The sequence below is a fragment of the Brachyhypopomus gauderio genome, chromosome 14 (assembly GCF_052324685.1).
Source record: "Brachyhypopomus gauderio isolate BG-103 chromosome 14, BGAUD_0.2, whole genome shotgun sequence".
Taxonomy (NCBI): Eukaryota; Metazoa; Chordata; class Actinopteri; order Gymnotiformes; family Hypopomidae; genus Brachyhypopomus; species Brachyhypopomus gauderio.
In genome coordinates this window covers 10,014,996-10,028,088 of record NC_135224.1, presented here as the reverse complement: position 1 = coordinate 10,028,088, position 13,093 = coordinate 10,014,996, and the positions used below count along the sequence as shown (strand labels likewise).

At 46.8% G+C, this 13,093-nt stretch overlaps 1 protein-coding gene across 2 annotated transcripts in view; it reads right to left on the bottom strand.

The window, feature by feature from the left end:
• usp53a (ubiquitin specific peptidase 53a) overlaps window positions 1–13,093 on the bottom strand; it is a 35,647-nt gene that overhangs the window by 13,166 nt on the left and 9,388 nt on the right. For both annotated transcript variants that reach the window (XM_076971975.1, XM_076971976.1), the window contains exons 3-13: window positions 12,852–12,944; window positions 12,571–12,705; window positions 10,959–11,072; window positions 10,433–10,515; window positions 10,230–10,314; window positions 9,545–9,691; window positions 8,246–8,395; window positions 6,705–6,873; window positions 5,032–5,181; window positions 3,271–3,396; window positions 389–1,133 (exon numbers count right to left, since the gene is read on the bottom strand). In XM_076971975.1, the coding sequence (XP_076828090.1) occupies window positions 389–1,133; window positions 3,271–3,396; window positions 5,032–5,181; window positions 6,705–6,873; window positions 8,246–8,395; window positions 9,545–9,691; window positions 10,230–10,314; window positions 10,433–10,515; window positions 10,959–11,072; window positions 12,571–12,705; window positions 12,852–12,944 (1,997 nt within the window). The remainder of the gene's footprint in view (window positions 1–388; window positions 1,134–3,270; window positions 3,397–5,031; window positions 5,182–6,704; window positions 6,874–8,245; window positions 8,396–9,544; window positions 9,692–10,229; window positions 10,315–10,432; window positions 10,516–10,958; window positions 11,073–12,570; window positions 12,706–12,851; window positions 12,945–13,093) is intronic.

Sequence of the window (13,093 nt, the reverse complement as noted above, 5' to 3'; positions counted from 1 at the left end):
ACAAAATTACAAGCGTGCATGAAATTCTGAAGTCCAGAACTGACATGGGCAGTCTGACGGCTTAGAACTGCGATTGCTCACATAATTACAGTCAAAGTGAGGACCTTCAAGGCACTCTTAAAGTTTATGAGGCAAGAGAACTAATTAAGCAAAATCTGAATTTTTTTCAGAAATCTGATTTTCAATTCTAATATTTTAACTACGGTTTTAAATTCGACAGCATTTTAAAACATTTTTAACCTGACAAACCGTGTGATTGGTAAACCATCTGAAAGAACATACGGAATACCTAATAGCATCACTGTGTGTAAAAGATCAACCAAATCAAACAAACAACTCCTCCTCTCCACAGAACAGTAAAGGGTTACACTGTACAGGCCACTCTTACCTGGACAGGGACACCTCAGGGAACGGCCGCATATCTTTGCTGCTCAGGTTCTCCACCACAGGTGAGTCCAGGTTAGTGGAACCATTGCTGAGGCGGTCACTGCTCTCGTACCCAGACTCTATCCGCTGGGCTTTCCAGGCATCTGTTCTCACGCCCAGGTTGTTGATGGCGCCTTTGGGCCGGTCCTTGTCTCGTCCGTCCGAGTCCAACGAGCTCCGGCTGCCCATATCGTTCCTCTGCTCGTCCTCATAAATGGTCATCAGGCTCGTCGGTTTGTCATCGTCGCGGCCGCCCCAGGCCGGCACGTTTGGCGCCCTCTGCTGGCCGGAGGTCCGTTGACGCAGGCCAGGGGGCAGGTGGCGGTCCCCTGCTCCGCCCCTGCCGCCGGCCCCGAGGATACTGTCGACGTTGAGGGCCTCGCGCGTGGGCCGCCAGACGCGGTTGCCGCGTCGAGCGGCCCCAGGCCGTTCCCGCGAGTCCTGGCTGCTGTCCGTGTCGTAGCCGTTGGAGAAGTCCACGCTTGGCGGGAGGCGTCCGGGCGGCGGCTGGAGTGCGATGCGGGGCTGCGAGGCACGAGGCTGCGAGTGGGAGCGCGGCGTGTGGGCGGCCCGCGGGGCGGTGCGGGGCGAGCGATCCACCCGCGTGGGGCCACGACCCTGGCTGCTGTACAGGCGCGCCTCCACGTTTTTGAACCTGCTCTCGGGAGGCGAGAGCGAGCGCGAGTACGACTTCTCCGAGACCGTATCTGGGGGGAGAAGAAAAAAATGCCGCTTAAAAACAAAAAGTAGCCATTAGCTTGTTGCATAGGATACAATAAAATCGTACTGCTGGATTGTCCAGCATTCCCACACAAGCCATGTTTTCTTGACCTTTTGGACTCTAACACGGCTCTTAAATCTTTAATGCTTTTTTGTTGCAGCCAGAGCATATTTGTGATAGGGCTGAGCACAGCATGTGAGGAAACGAGCAAAATCTGAAGGTCAAGCACGTCTATGTCTAATCGAGCAGTGGCAGAGTAACTCTGGTTTTCCCTACAAACTAAAAGTCCCCCGCTCCAGTGTGAACGTGACACCCTCCTGCTACTCTGCAGGGGCCTGGTCCGCAAACTCAGTTTGTTTGCAGAGCTGGAGTGGAGGCACAGGCCTCGTTTAGCATCGTCAGGCCAGGTAGCGGGGACAGAAGGCAGCAGATGCTGAGGGGAGCCAACACATCAGTGACATATTTATGGGCCGTGTGTATATAAAATTAATTGTGCCAGGTCACAGTTTCATGTATGGAGAAGGAGTGAGGGCGTTTCTTTATAATGCCCAGGGTAGGTTACTGGAGATGATGTCAAGGGTATATAAAACCACAAAGTATATGTAGACAGTATAATATAAATATAAAATAACAGCAGATACAGTATCAATGTTGCAGTTATACATGCTGAACGTCATACACACACGCACACACACGCACAGAGAAAGACAACCAGCCATATCATTGACATGGACTACACTCCTCCGTCTGAAGATGTCTTGTGGTATCTGGCACCAAGACGTTGGCAGCAGGATCCTTTAATCCCTACAAGTTGCAAGGTGTAGCCTCTATAGATAAGACTTGATTTTTTTCATATTGGACGGTGATCTGGGGAGAATCTGGAGTCCAACACCTTGATCTCAGTTGTATTCCTCAAACCATTCTTGAACAATTTCTGCAGAGTGGCGAGGTACATTACCCTGCTAACAGAGGCCACTCCCATTAGGAGACACTTCATCAGCTATACAAGGACCAGCTTTTATAATTTATATATAATGTATGTAAGTATGTGTATGAGAGTGGTGGGTGTGTGTGTGTGTGGGAGGAGGAGAACCCTTTTAAAACATAAGCTGGTTCTTCCCACACACAAGCAACATCACACCAAGGTCACATCACACACACACACACAGACACACATGTAGTAAGAATGTAACACACTCAAGATTAGAAAAGTAGTCATGGGCTGTATTGTTTGTTCTTAATATAAACTGCCACGCTCCATCTCAGCCATCATACTACCTGAAGACATTGAAGCCCATGCTAGAAATCGGGGCTGTGACCTTTGGGGCGATGACTTGTGTGATGAAGCACGCGCGTGGAAATGAATGTGAGGAAGCACCAGCCTTCCACTCCACCCGTGTACATCACGTCTAACTACGCAGGACAAGGACGGGCGGGGGCCTTCTCCTCCACCGCAGCGGGACAAGACTTTATTCCCCACGCTGACCCCTATGAGGGATGCCACTCCGTTCCGGACATGCAGTGATGCACGCAGGTGTGTTTCATACACGTACACACGCTCAAATGCACGCTCAAACGCATGCACACACACGCATGTAAATGGTGTCGCCACCGTTATGGTCCATTAGCAGTGCAGGGCAAAAGTAACATTACCTCCCCTCTGGACACATTACTGGCGGCATGAAAGAGAACGTCTCCCCTTTATCACGCTCTTGTATTTCATCTCGCATTAAAGGTCGTTATAAGTGTGGAGATAAAAATGATTCTGTGCATCACGCCTGCTTGAAATTCAGTTGGTAGGACACGAGGTTGATGTGGAGGCCGAGGGAGGGGAGGGACTCCGGGGTGGTGGGGGCTGATGGGTGGTGGTGAAAGCAGAGAGACTCCAGGCTGAGGGCCTGCAGACGGTGTCAGGTGTTGTGGTGCGGGAGCGGAGACGGGACGCTGCACCAATCATTAAATATGAACCTACACAGCTTTTACAGGGCCATCTAGCTTCAATTTGCTGATTATGTTGGAAAATGACCTTTAAATCACATTTTGTCCACTTTAGAGCGTTAGAATATGTGTGTAAATGTGTGTGTGTGCATGCGCATGCACAGTATGCAAATGTTGCATCTTACCCATGGGTCTCTGTGTTTGTGGTTTCCCTTGGGCTCTGTCCAGGTCTTTCTTTATGAAGTTCATGTGTTGTGCTTCTCTGGACAGCTCATGCAAGTAACTCTTCGGATCAGCATTGTTCAGCTTCACTGTAGAAGGAACACAAGACTTCAGCTGAGCCGCATTACGGCTACAACGAAACACATGGTTCGCCAAAACAAAAACGTCCATGACTCAGTGGCAGTAATTTGTACCATTCAAAAGATGAGTCTGATTCCTATTTCTTCCCTCTAGTAGGGTTTACAGTTAATGGCAGCCAGGGACCTTCCAGACTTCGTGACTCATAAGCAGGCTTTAGAGCTTCAGCCCGAATGACGATACAAAGTACATTTTCACACAGAATCAAATATGTCCTACACGTCTTTGGCGTCGTCGCTCGATCTGTAAACTTCCTTGTGTAATGGCGTACGAAAACCCAGATGCACCAGCTGCTTGGCTACAGTACTCATAAAATGTTAAACACATCAAATATAAAAGTGTCACTTCTGCTTAATAGCTGCACTGTAAAACCCCCATGCAGTGTCTTGGTGACCTCGGTGCATTACGTTACAGTACATTATCATTCGTCATATGGCCACCTTCGCTGGGAGGTCAAAGGTAAGTAATTGTGGAAAAGTGAGGCACTTTATACACACTCATGGGCTTCTGTAGCAACTTTTTGCCAGAGGGGAAAGCAGTGGCATGTTTTAGGGACGTGGGTGTTTGGGTGCAACAAAGCAGAGAAACAGCAAGGATGGAATATCAGCTGTGCCATATAAATGAGTTCTTGTAGTTCACCTGGTCAGAACAAGGTGCTAGCAACAAGGTCACAGGTTCAATTCCCAGGAAGTGCACGCGCCGTCATAACGATAAACATCATACTCATACTCTGGATGAGAGCATCTGTCCGAGACTGTAAGTGCACAAGTGAATTCAGTGCACTAGACCCTAAGCCGGCCCTTACACACCTTTAAGGAGATGTATACAATCTTCGACTTGTCGTAGGGAGACCTTAACGCATAAGGGAATAGATTAAAACGCAAAAAAGCTCCCGTGGCTTCATCTAGTCACCGAATTCCCCAGAGAAATTTGATCAAAAGTGACAGCACACCCTACAGACGTCTGCTCAGACGGATGCATCACAAGTCACAGCACGAGTCAAAATCTGACCTAATAAAATTCCACATTCTGTATTATGGCTGGTTTTTGCTTTTAAATTGCTGAGACCCTATTTTCAAACAGTGACTCAGCTTAGCTTTATTGGTTATATATTTCTGAGCCAACAACAGAAGAACAAACAAAAAGACATCTCCTGAGGCCAGAAAAGGCACTAGAAAGTTTAGCTGAAGTATTTGCTGAAACAACACTGACATAACAGAGAAGGAATTGTGTTATTATGGGTGGTATTAAGAAAGGAATGAAGAGTAAGATGTGCTTCACCCTTGGACATCTCTATCTTTTCCTTTGAAATGCATTCTGGGAAAGGTACTGCATAACGTAAACAAGCAACTGAAGGCCCACTAACGAGGGACGTCACATTTCAAGCACTGCCTCACTAATAAAAGGGACCTTAAAAGGGGACCTAGTAGATAATAAGTCAAAGGTTATTCATGGCTTAAGCCAATAGGTATTCATCCAAATATCTCCATGTTAAACAAAACGTTGACTATGAAACCCTTCTTGTAGCTGTGTTGACTAATGTAAAGGTTTGTTGTTAGATTCTGCGTCGACATGCGTTCTCGTACCTGGCCCTCTACCGCCGCTCGTCTGGTTGTTGCCACGCTTGAACGCTGCGAGCGCCTGGCCTGTGCGTTTCAGGGTGCCGTGACCAGAGAGCAGAGCGGTCAGGTTCTCCCGGGTCAGCTCCAGCTTCTTGCTGGAGAGCAGAGGCGTCCCTGTGGGCAGGCACCATGGAGGTAGAGGAAGGGGGGGGGACAAATTCAAATTTTACCACTGCTATCTAGACATGGACACAAGTTACATAACACGACAGGAAAGGGAGCCGTATCAGGAAATCAAGATAATGGCACAGTGGTTCTGCAGGTTGTTTGGTGTTTGTGGGGCACAGAAACACCCTGCCCCCCCACCCCCCCACCCCCCCACCCGCGATCATTAACTCGTTACTTCCAGATGACTGCAAGTCGTTCTCTCAGGAAACAGTACGTTTGGCTCCACCTCCGGAGCAGAGTAATGCTGTGTTGTGCTGTCTGTCTCCTCTCAGTGGAAACATCTCCACAGCAATAGGAAACACGGGGGGGGGGAACTAGCAACGCACTGGTTACACTGTACACCTGCCATCTTGGACGTCAGCGACTTTGCACCAAATCGATTTGCACCAAGTATATTTGAAGGCGAATTTACATAGCGTGTGCAACTGCCTTAGTTATTATTAATAAAGAATATTGTGAAAATGTCTCCAAAAACATTAAAAAGATACAAAGTTTTATATGGTATGAGCTTAGAGCTGTTGAAGTGGCAAAGGAAGCGACTGTGCCAGTTCTAAAATTAGAATACATCAGTAGATTTGTTCAATACAAACATTGGCTCAAACTCCCAGCTGCAGCAATGTTGCTCTTAATCCCGACCTCCTCACGGACGGACTGCCCCGCTCACCTATCAGACACCTATCAGAGGGCGGGGGGCGGGGTCAGTGCAGGCTCACAGCCCTGCAGACCTATGATTGGTCGGGGTAAGCAGAAAGGAAAGTGTTCTGGTGGCACGGGTGAGTCAGCGGTCATGAGCAGTGGCCGTCTCCGTGGCCGCCCAGCTGAGCAGACCCGGGGGCGGTGCCCGGTGGTAGTGCTCGGTCAGCTGCCTAGGGTCAAGCCAGGTCACCAGACGCTAGAGATAATAACCACCTCTCACGCCTGGGAACACTTCCAAACATTTCCAGCTTTTTGGAGCAGTGCAGTTCAATATCTCAGGCCCACTCTATGAGAGAACCACCGTGTTCAATACTGCGATATACACCAGTGCCAAACTGTCTGGAAGAATTGGTTTAATCTATTGCTAACATTAGAACAGACAGAATTATTCATTCTCTATACAACCTGCATTCGCCCACTTCGTTAAAAAATAGCTTGTAAGTTGGTGAGCAAAGTTCTTGGTTATACTCGAGCCCTACATCAGCGGTCAGTTTCTAACCACACCACTGTTGACTTGTTCTTGTGAATTTTTTGGGTAAATTCTTAGCCAGAAAAAATACACACAAACACCTTTTTGAGAGCTACACACTACCTTTTTTTTTTTAACTGGCACAATTAACATAATGAATGAAGTAGAAGATGCTGAGCTGAAGGGAAGCCCGTGCGTTACTGTCTACAGTGGTGAAATAGAAGAACAGCGGCTGCTGAGTATAGAAAAGTAGTTGTCAAAAAAAGTGTGCAGTCAGTACAGAACACAGTGGGTTATTCCTCACCTGGGGCGTCCCCATTGACCGTGTTCTTGGGGTTGGTAGCGGCATTGTTTGTCCGCGGGGGATCGTCGATGGTCACAGCGCCACCTTCAGGGTTGGAGTAGAACAAGAGCAGGGGCTGGAAGTGTCCGCGGATGCATTTAGTGACCACGTCCTTCCACTTGGTGCCCACCTGTTCAAACACACCCATGCAGGCACCAAAGCAAGATGAGCACCTCAGGTACCATAACACATCCTTCTAGCGGCAGTCAGCAGCTTATGGGCAATATCTGATGGACATGGGCAATAATTAGAGAGGCAGTAATCATTAATGCATCTCTGGGTAAGATTATCATCATCAGAGATGATCAAGATTATCATCAGAGATTAAAGCATGAACAGCTCAGAAAGGTTCAGGTGGTTGGTGTGTGTGTGTGTGGGTGTGTGTGTGTGTGTGTGTGTGTGTGTGTGTGTGTGTGTGTGTGTGCACGTGCGCACCAGCACCAGATGGAACCTAGCTTCTTAATTAAGAAAAAGAAAAATTGTGTGAGCATGTGTGTGTAATATAGAGAGAGTGAGCAAGAGGGAGAGGGGTAAAGAGAGAAGTGAAGAAAGTGTCTTGCCCACCATGCGCACACACACACACACACACACACACACACACACACACACACACACACACACACTTCTACAGTGGACTGGGATTCTGTGAACAACCAAGAGGTCTGGATGAATACATCAGAGACATAAACCAAGCAATTAAAGACTTTACAGTGTGTGTCTGTTATATTATATATATACACACATATAAACAGACACACAGATGCTTAAAAGCTCCTGGGTGCATTAGGACCAAATATGAATTTAATCGGAGGCCACCTCCTTCTGTCCCACCTCCTTCTTTACTGCTTTAAAAGAAAATGTGTGTGAGCTGTTCATAGCCTAGCAATACTCCATGAGGTTCGCTGGTGTGTGTGTGTGTGTGTGTGTGTGTGAGAGAGAGAGCGAGAGAGAGAGCGCAAGTGTAAGAGAGAGGGGGGTAATCCATCTTAATGTGGGCGACGTTCTGGTCAGCCCTGTGTGCTCGGGAGTGCACACACAGCACAAGTGCTGTACTGCTGATGAGGTGATGGAGGACTCGGGCCAGGAGCCCGCATGCGCGCGCGCGCACACACACACACACACACAATAAAGCTACAGCACTTTACACTGGAGGCGATGCTGGTATGTCAGCACGGTGCTTACATTTACAAGTTAATGCTGAGGAAAAACAAAACAAAACCCCTCGTGTGATCACGGTTCAGGAATGAAGGTAATGGGCATTATGAATAAAGATGGAGAGAGAACTGGTTGTGCATGAAATGTGCTGTCATAGAGGAAGTGAACTTGAAGGAATGCTCTTCAGTTAATAAAGGAGGGAGGTTCGGTTATTGCATATAGTGTGCGTGCATGGATGAACTGCATGGATCAATGTCCAGTGCAATTTGTTTATATTCAGATGGGTCTATTTCGATTTTTTTTTATTATATTCTTTCAAATCTACTCTATATGCATAGGGCACCCACCTCTTTGACCGTGGCATCATCAAAAAAGACCCATTTGGAAGACTTGGTATGAAAGGCAAAGGCACAGTAGTGTCGGCTGGAGTAGCAGATCATTCCAACTAACTGCAGATCACTCTTTTTGGCATTTTCATCCGTAACTTGGTAAAAAAGCTGGTAGGGAGGAAGATATAGAAAAGGAAGGAGAGAGAGAGAGAGAGAGAGAGAGGAGAAATTGGGGGAGAGAAATTAGCCACATTCTTACATTTGCAATTTGATTTGTTTCACAACTGAACAGAACAGAGTGGATAACAGCTGGCGTCATACGGAATCACTCGACGCGTATACAGGCTTGAATAAAGGATTTATCAGCTCATTTCCCCTGCGCTTTGCTGAGCCAAAAATATTTCCACTGAAGCCATTTTCAATGCAAACAAACAAACGATTACATGCAGAGAACTGAGAGTGTGCAAAGATCCAGGGTGACTTTCTCCTTCTGTCCCGCATCCTCAAACGCCGTTGTTCTCCTGCGGTGTCTGAGACAATAGGCCAGAGACCAGGAGGGGACAGCTGTTTTCCTGCACGCCCTTCACCATCAAATGAAGGGCCGGAGCATGAATCAGGGGCTTTGTAGTGGCCCATGGCCCCCCTGTGAGGGTAACCCACTGCTGGAGTGTGATCCTGCCCAGTCTGGAGCGGTGGGAGGAATGTAGCCCGCCGAAGACAGTGTTTAGAGTACAGTCTTGTTTTTTGGGGTGGGGGCTCTTGTAAGGAGCTGATAAATGAGCAAACCACACACACGCACCAGAGGTCCGGTTGTTAGTGTGGGTCAATTACAGCCCTGACGCGGTTACAGAACCTCGGACTTATAAAAGGGATCAGGTCGGAATGTCTCACATGAGCGCCAGAGCACCATAACAACCAGCCCTCTGTCCAGCTGAGCTGCCACAAAAACAAACACACCACAAACAAATGTCCTCCGCTATGAGGTCAAAGGAACCCGTTAGAGCTGGTTCACCGTGATGGTGGGCGACAGAAGCTATTCTGTCTTACAACCATGCGATTCCATTCAATATTATACAGAAGAAATGGGTGTGCCCCCCCCTTTTGACCTAATGCTGTAAGTGTAATCAGACAGTTGCTACCACAGCCTGGCACAGTGCCATGTAATGAGGAACTCATGTAAGGACACCGCAGAACCTTTGACCTTGCTTCCTTTCAGAATAGTGCTTTTGGCTTTCACGCTTTAGCATTTGTAGCTCCACCAAAAAAGTAACTGAACGGGGAGAAAGTGGGCGGAGCTGAAGGTGGGCGTGGCCTCACCCCTGAGAGGCTGAGGTGTGGCCCCAGCGACCTGATGACGTCCTCCGTGAGGTCGGACTGTTCCGCGTCCCACACAAAACCGATAGTGACGATCTGTGGCGAGTTCATCAGCACTCGGCGAATCCTGATCCTCTGGCCACAGTTACTCTGGCGGAGGGGACAAAAACAACAGCAGAAAATGAAGCTTTCACCGGGGTTATTTCTGGAACTTTGCTAATACGCTGAGAACTGCCAGGGTACAGAATGTTTCTCCAAACTGCCATGAAATACACAGATGGTGTAGATCAACACTTACAGTGTAGAGACTTGTAAAACTATAAGAGAAAATGGCGCTTGTATGAGCGTGCATTATTGGTCTGACTTTTTCTTTTCATTTTGTAATTTATGTCAAATGGTTATGAATTCGTGAAGCTAACTTCCTGTTTCTAATATAGCCGTTTCATTCATCTTTGTAAGTCTATTAAGCTGGGACTTGGGTCTCTTTCAAACACAAACAAAACAAACCTTTATGGGAGTACAACACTTTGGTAGAACTATTAGGTGGGCCAAACATTTTATCTACACAGATATGGCACTGAATATTTCCACAATGCGCTCTCCAGACGGAATGATGGGACTCTGATGCACATTAAAGGTTTGGTTTGAGCTCGGCCGGTCTTCAGGAGTGTCGTCTCCGTGTGCTCACCGGGCAGTTGCGGAGATCTCCAATGGTGCTGGCTGTTTGGAGCAGCTCACTAAACCTTTCATCTTTCTTCTCAAAGAACTGTTGGCTGAGGAGAAGGAGAGAGGGGTTATCAGTTATTAAGCCAGGAATAACCAAGAACAAATATTATGGGAAATCGTAAATGAGATCTTCTGTGGCACAGGCTCTAGAGGGGTCCAGCTTACCAGAGGGCGGTGGTAGAAACGTAGTGCACTAACTCGGTGAAAGGCAGAGGGTCAGACGAGGCCCCACAGCTCCGACATACACACTGCAAGACACGACCAGACAGGTGTGGGCACATGTGCACACATACATAAACTCAGCTACATGCTACCTGGCAACTGCTAAACACTAATTACCTTAGAGAATACGTCATTACAGGTGGGGACTTCATTTTGGTAGGCGTGTTAAGTGTAATTCTTTATTGTATTGCTAGACATACCGCATTTCCAATAAAGCTTAACAGACAGAATGTCCTCTATGTGGCAATAGATCTACATGTAAAATACACAGCAACTAAACCAAACTAGCTAAAAACAAGATGCCATCTGGGAATACTCATCTATAGTTTCTATGCACATCCACCTGAGAGATTGGAACCTGCCCAAATAGGACAGTGATGTGTTCACCATGACATAGCCTGTGTAAATTGTGAAATGCGCATGCTTGTGTGGGCGGTTGCACAAGAGAGGAAGGGTGAGGAAGAATCACCTGCTCGTAAAGTGTCATGGCAAATTTCTGGTGGGTTATGCATGACTTGGACGTACAGGTGTCCGTTTCGACATCGGGAACGATGTGAAGATGAATCCTTTGCAAAATGTTTTCCTTCAGACACAGGGATAAAAAAGATATTTGATACAGACCTCCAAAACCGACACCCCCCCCCCCCCCCCACCACTAAATACTTTACCAGTGAAATAACTCCTATGCTCCAGAGATATGGAGACCCAGAACTGCATATTTTAAGTTTTTCCTACTCTGCCACACCTCAGCAAACACACAACTATATTGATAATGACCTGATTACCTCAGTCAGCTTTGTCATAGCTGGGAAGACCATGCAAAACTGATCAGAGCTCTGTCACAAGACACAAGCAAACGCTTTGTTTGCATTGGAAGTTCAACTTCACCTTTAGTAGGGTGTGGTAAGCTTCACTAAGCTTTCTAAAATCTGCTGTCTAATGAAATACACCCCATAGCATCACAGCCATGGGAACACAAAAGCCTGCATTTGCAACGGTGCCGGTGGAAGGTTGCGTTTGGCAAGCACCGGCACAGAGTCGGTTTACCTTTTAACATTTGAACCCGATAGATCACGGGAGGTGTGATTTCCACCTGAGGCCATAAAGCCAGTGGACTGAAACAATGAGTTACTCGCATACTGGTCAGACTGCTTCGCGTCCAAGCCCTGATCAAGAGGCATCATTGACTATGTTCCTTGGCAGCCGCAATGTAAATGAATCTTTACCAAGCTAATGGCTTCCTCCTCACAGTCTTGCTGCGCTAAACAGAAAACGATTACAGGTCCTTGCGCTAAGCAGGTTTTCTGCAATTACGCTGCCAGAGGGGGGAATTTTTTTTTTTTTTTACCTACAGAGGCCTACAGGAGGACCGCACTGGTATCAGGCCCTTAGACTACAGGAGGACCACGCTTGTATCAGGCCCTTGAGCTGACATTGGACTTAAACGAACAGAGTTTGTTCGGTCCGTGTACAGGCTACCCTTTCTTTCCTCACACTGCAGCTGTGCAGAGCATTTTTAGTAGTGGTTTGAAGTTTGAAATGAATGCCAGTCACAAAAGCATAGCATTTGTAATGGACGACCAAGAATGGAGAGATTTAAATGCTTGTTGTCACACTAGGACTAAAAAGACCGCTGCTGAACCAGACCATAATGATACACAAAACTCATTGAAGACGGTGATAAACATGAAAGTCCATATAGTAGGAATGGGGGGTTTATATCTACTTGGCCAGCTCAAATGTTCCCAAGTTGATGAATAAAAAACATTCAAGCCTGAAAGGGACATATGCGTCTACATTTTATTTATTTATTTTTATAAAAAGAAGCGTTTATTTGAACCAATTCGTTAAACTAAACCATTAAAACTATTTAATTTAAACTGAATTTTTTAAATGAACAGAGTTCAAATATTTCCTTTTGGGTACTGAGGGTTATAGATAGGCTTAAGTGCAAACTTAGCATTAACTACAGTTTTACAGTAAATAAAAGGTAATATGCGATTGTATGTGTGAGTTTGAGAAACATCTGTGAAATGATTCCTTTTGAGACTGTCCACACAGGCACATGTGGACACACGTACGAAACACTCTGCCGCATCATCCATGAAGCCGAGTTGGAAACGCTGCTCGTCCTTGAACGTCTCCGCTAGGGCGTGTCGCAAGTTGTCTGAGGGTAAGACGCGCTCTCTGCTGAACTGAAACTGAGAGAAAATTCCCTACGGGGAGAAGAAAAAATTAAAAAACAAATAAACAAATAAACACATAGAAAGAAAGCCCTTACAGCAATCTCCATTGATGTTTGAAGCACTAAATCCTGCTTTTTGATCAAACCAACCCCTAAAGGTCACCCTGAAGATGGTACCTTTAATGCACAGAAGATGCAGGATTCCCCTAAGCAGTAGTGGGTGGGCAGCTGTCGAAGACTCCGTCTGAAGATGTCTAGATGCCATAGCACCTAAAAGCACCAAAAAAGCATTGTGGGAGATGTAGTGTTGAAAAGTTACTCACCACACATGGTGCTACACAACCCTTACGAGTGACACCTGACCACACTACTGAGTTTGATAAACACAGAACATTATTTAGGGAAATCTGGTCTTGGCG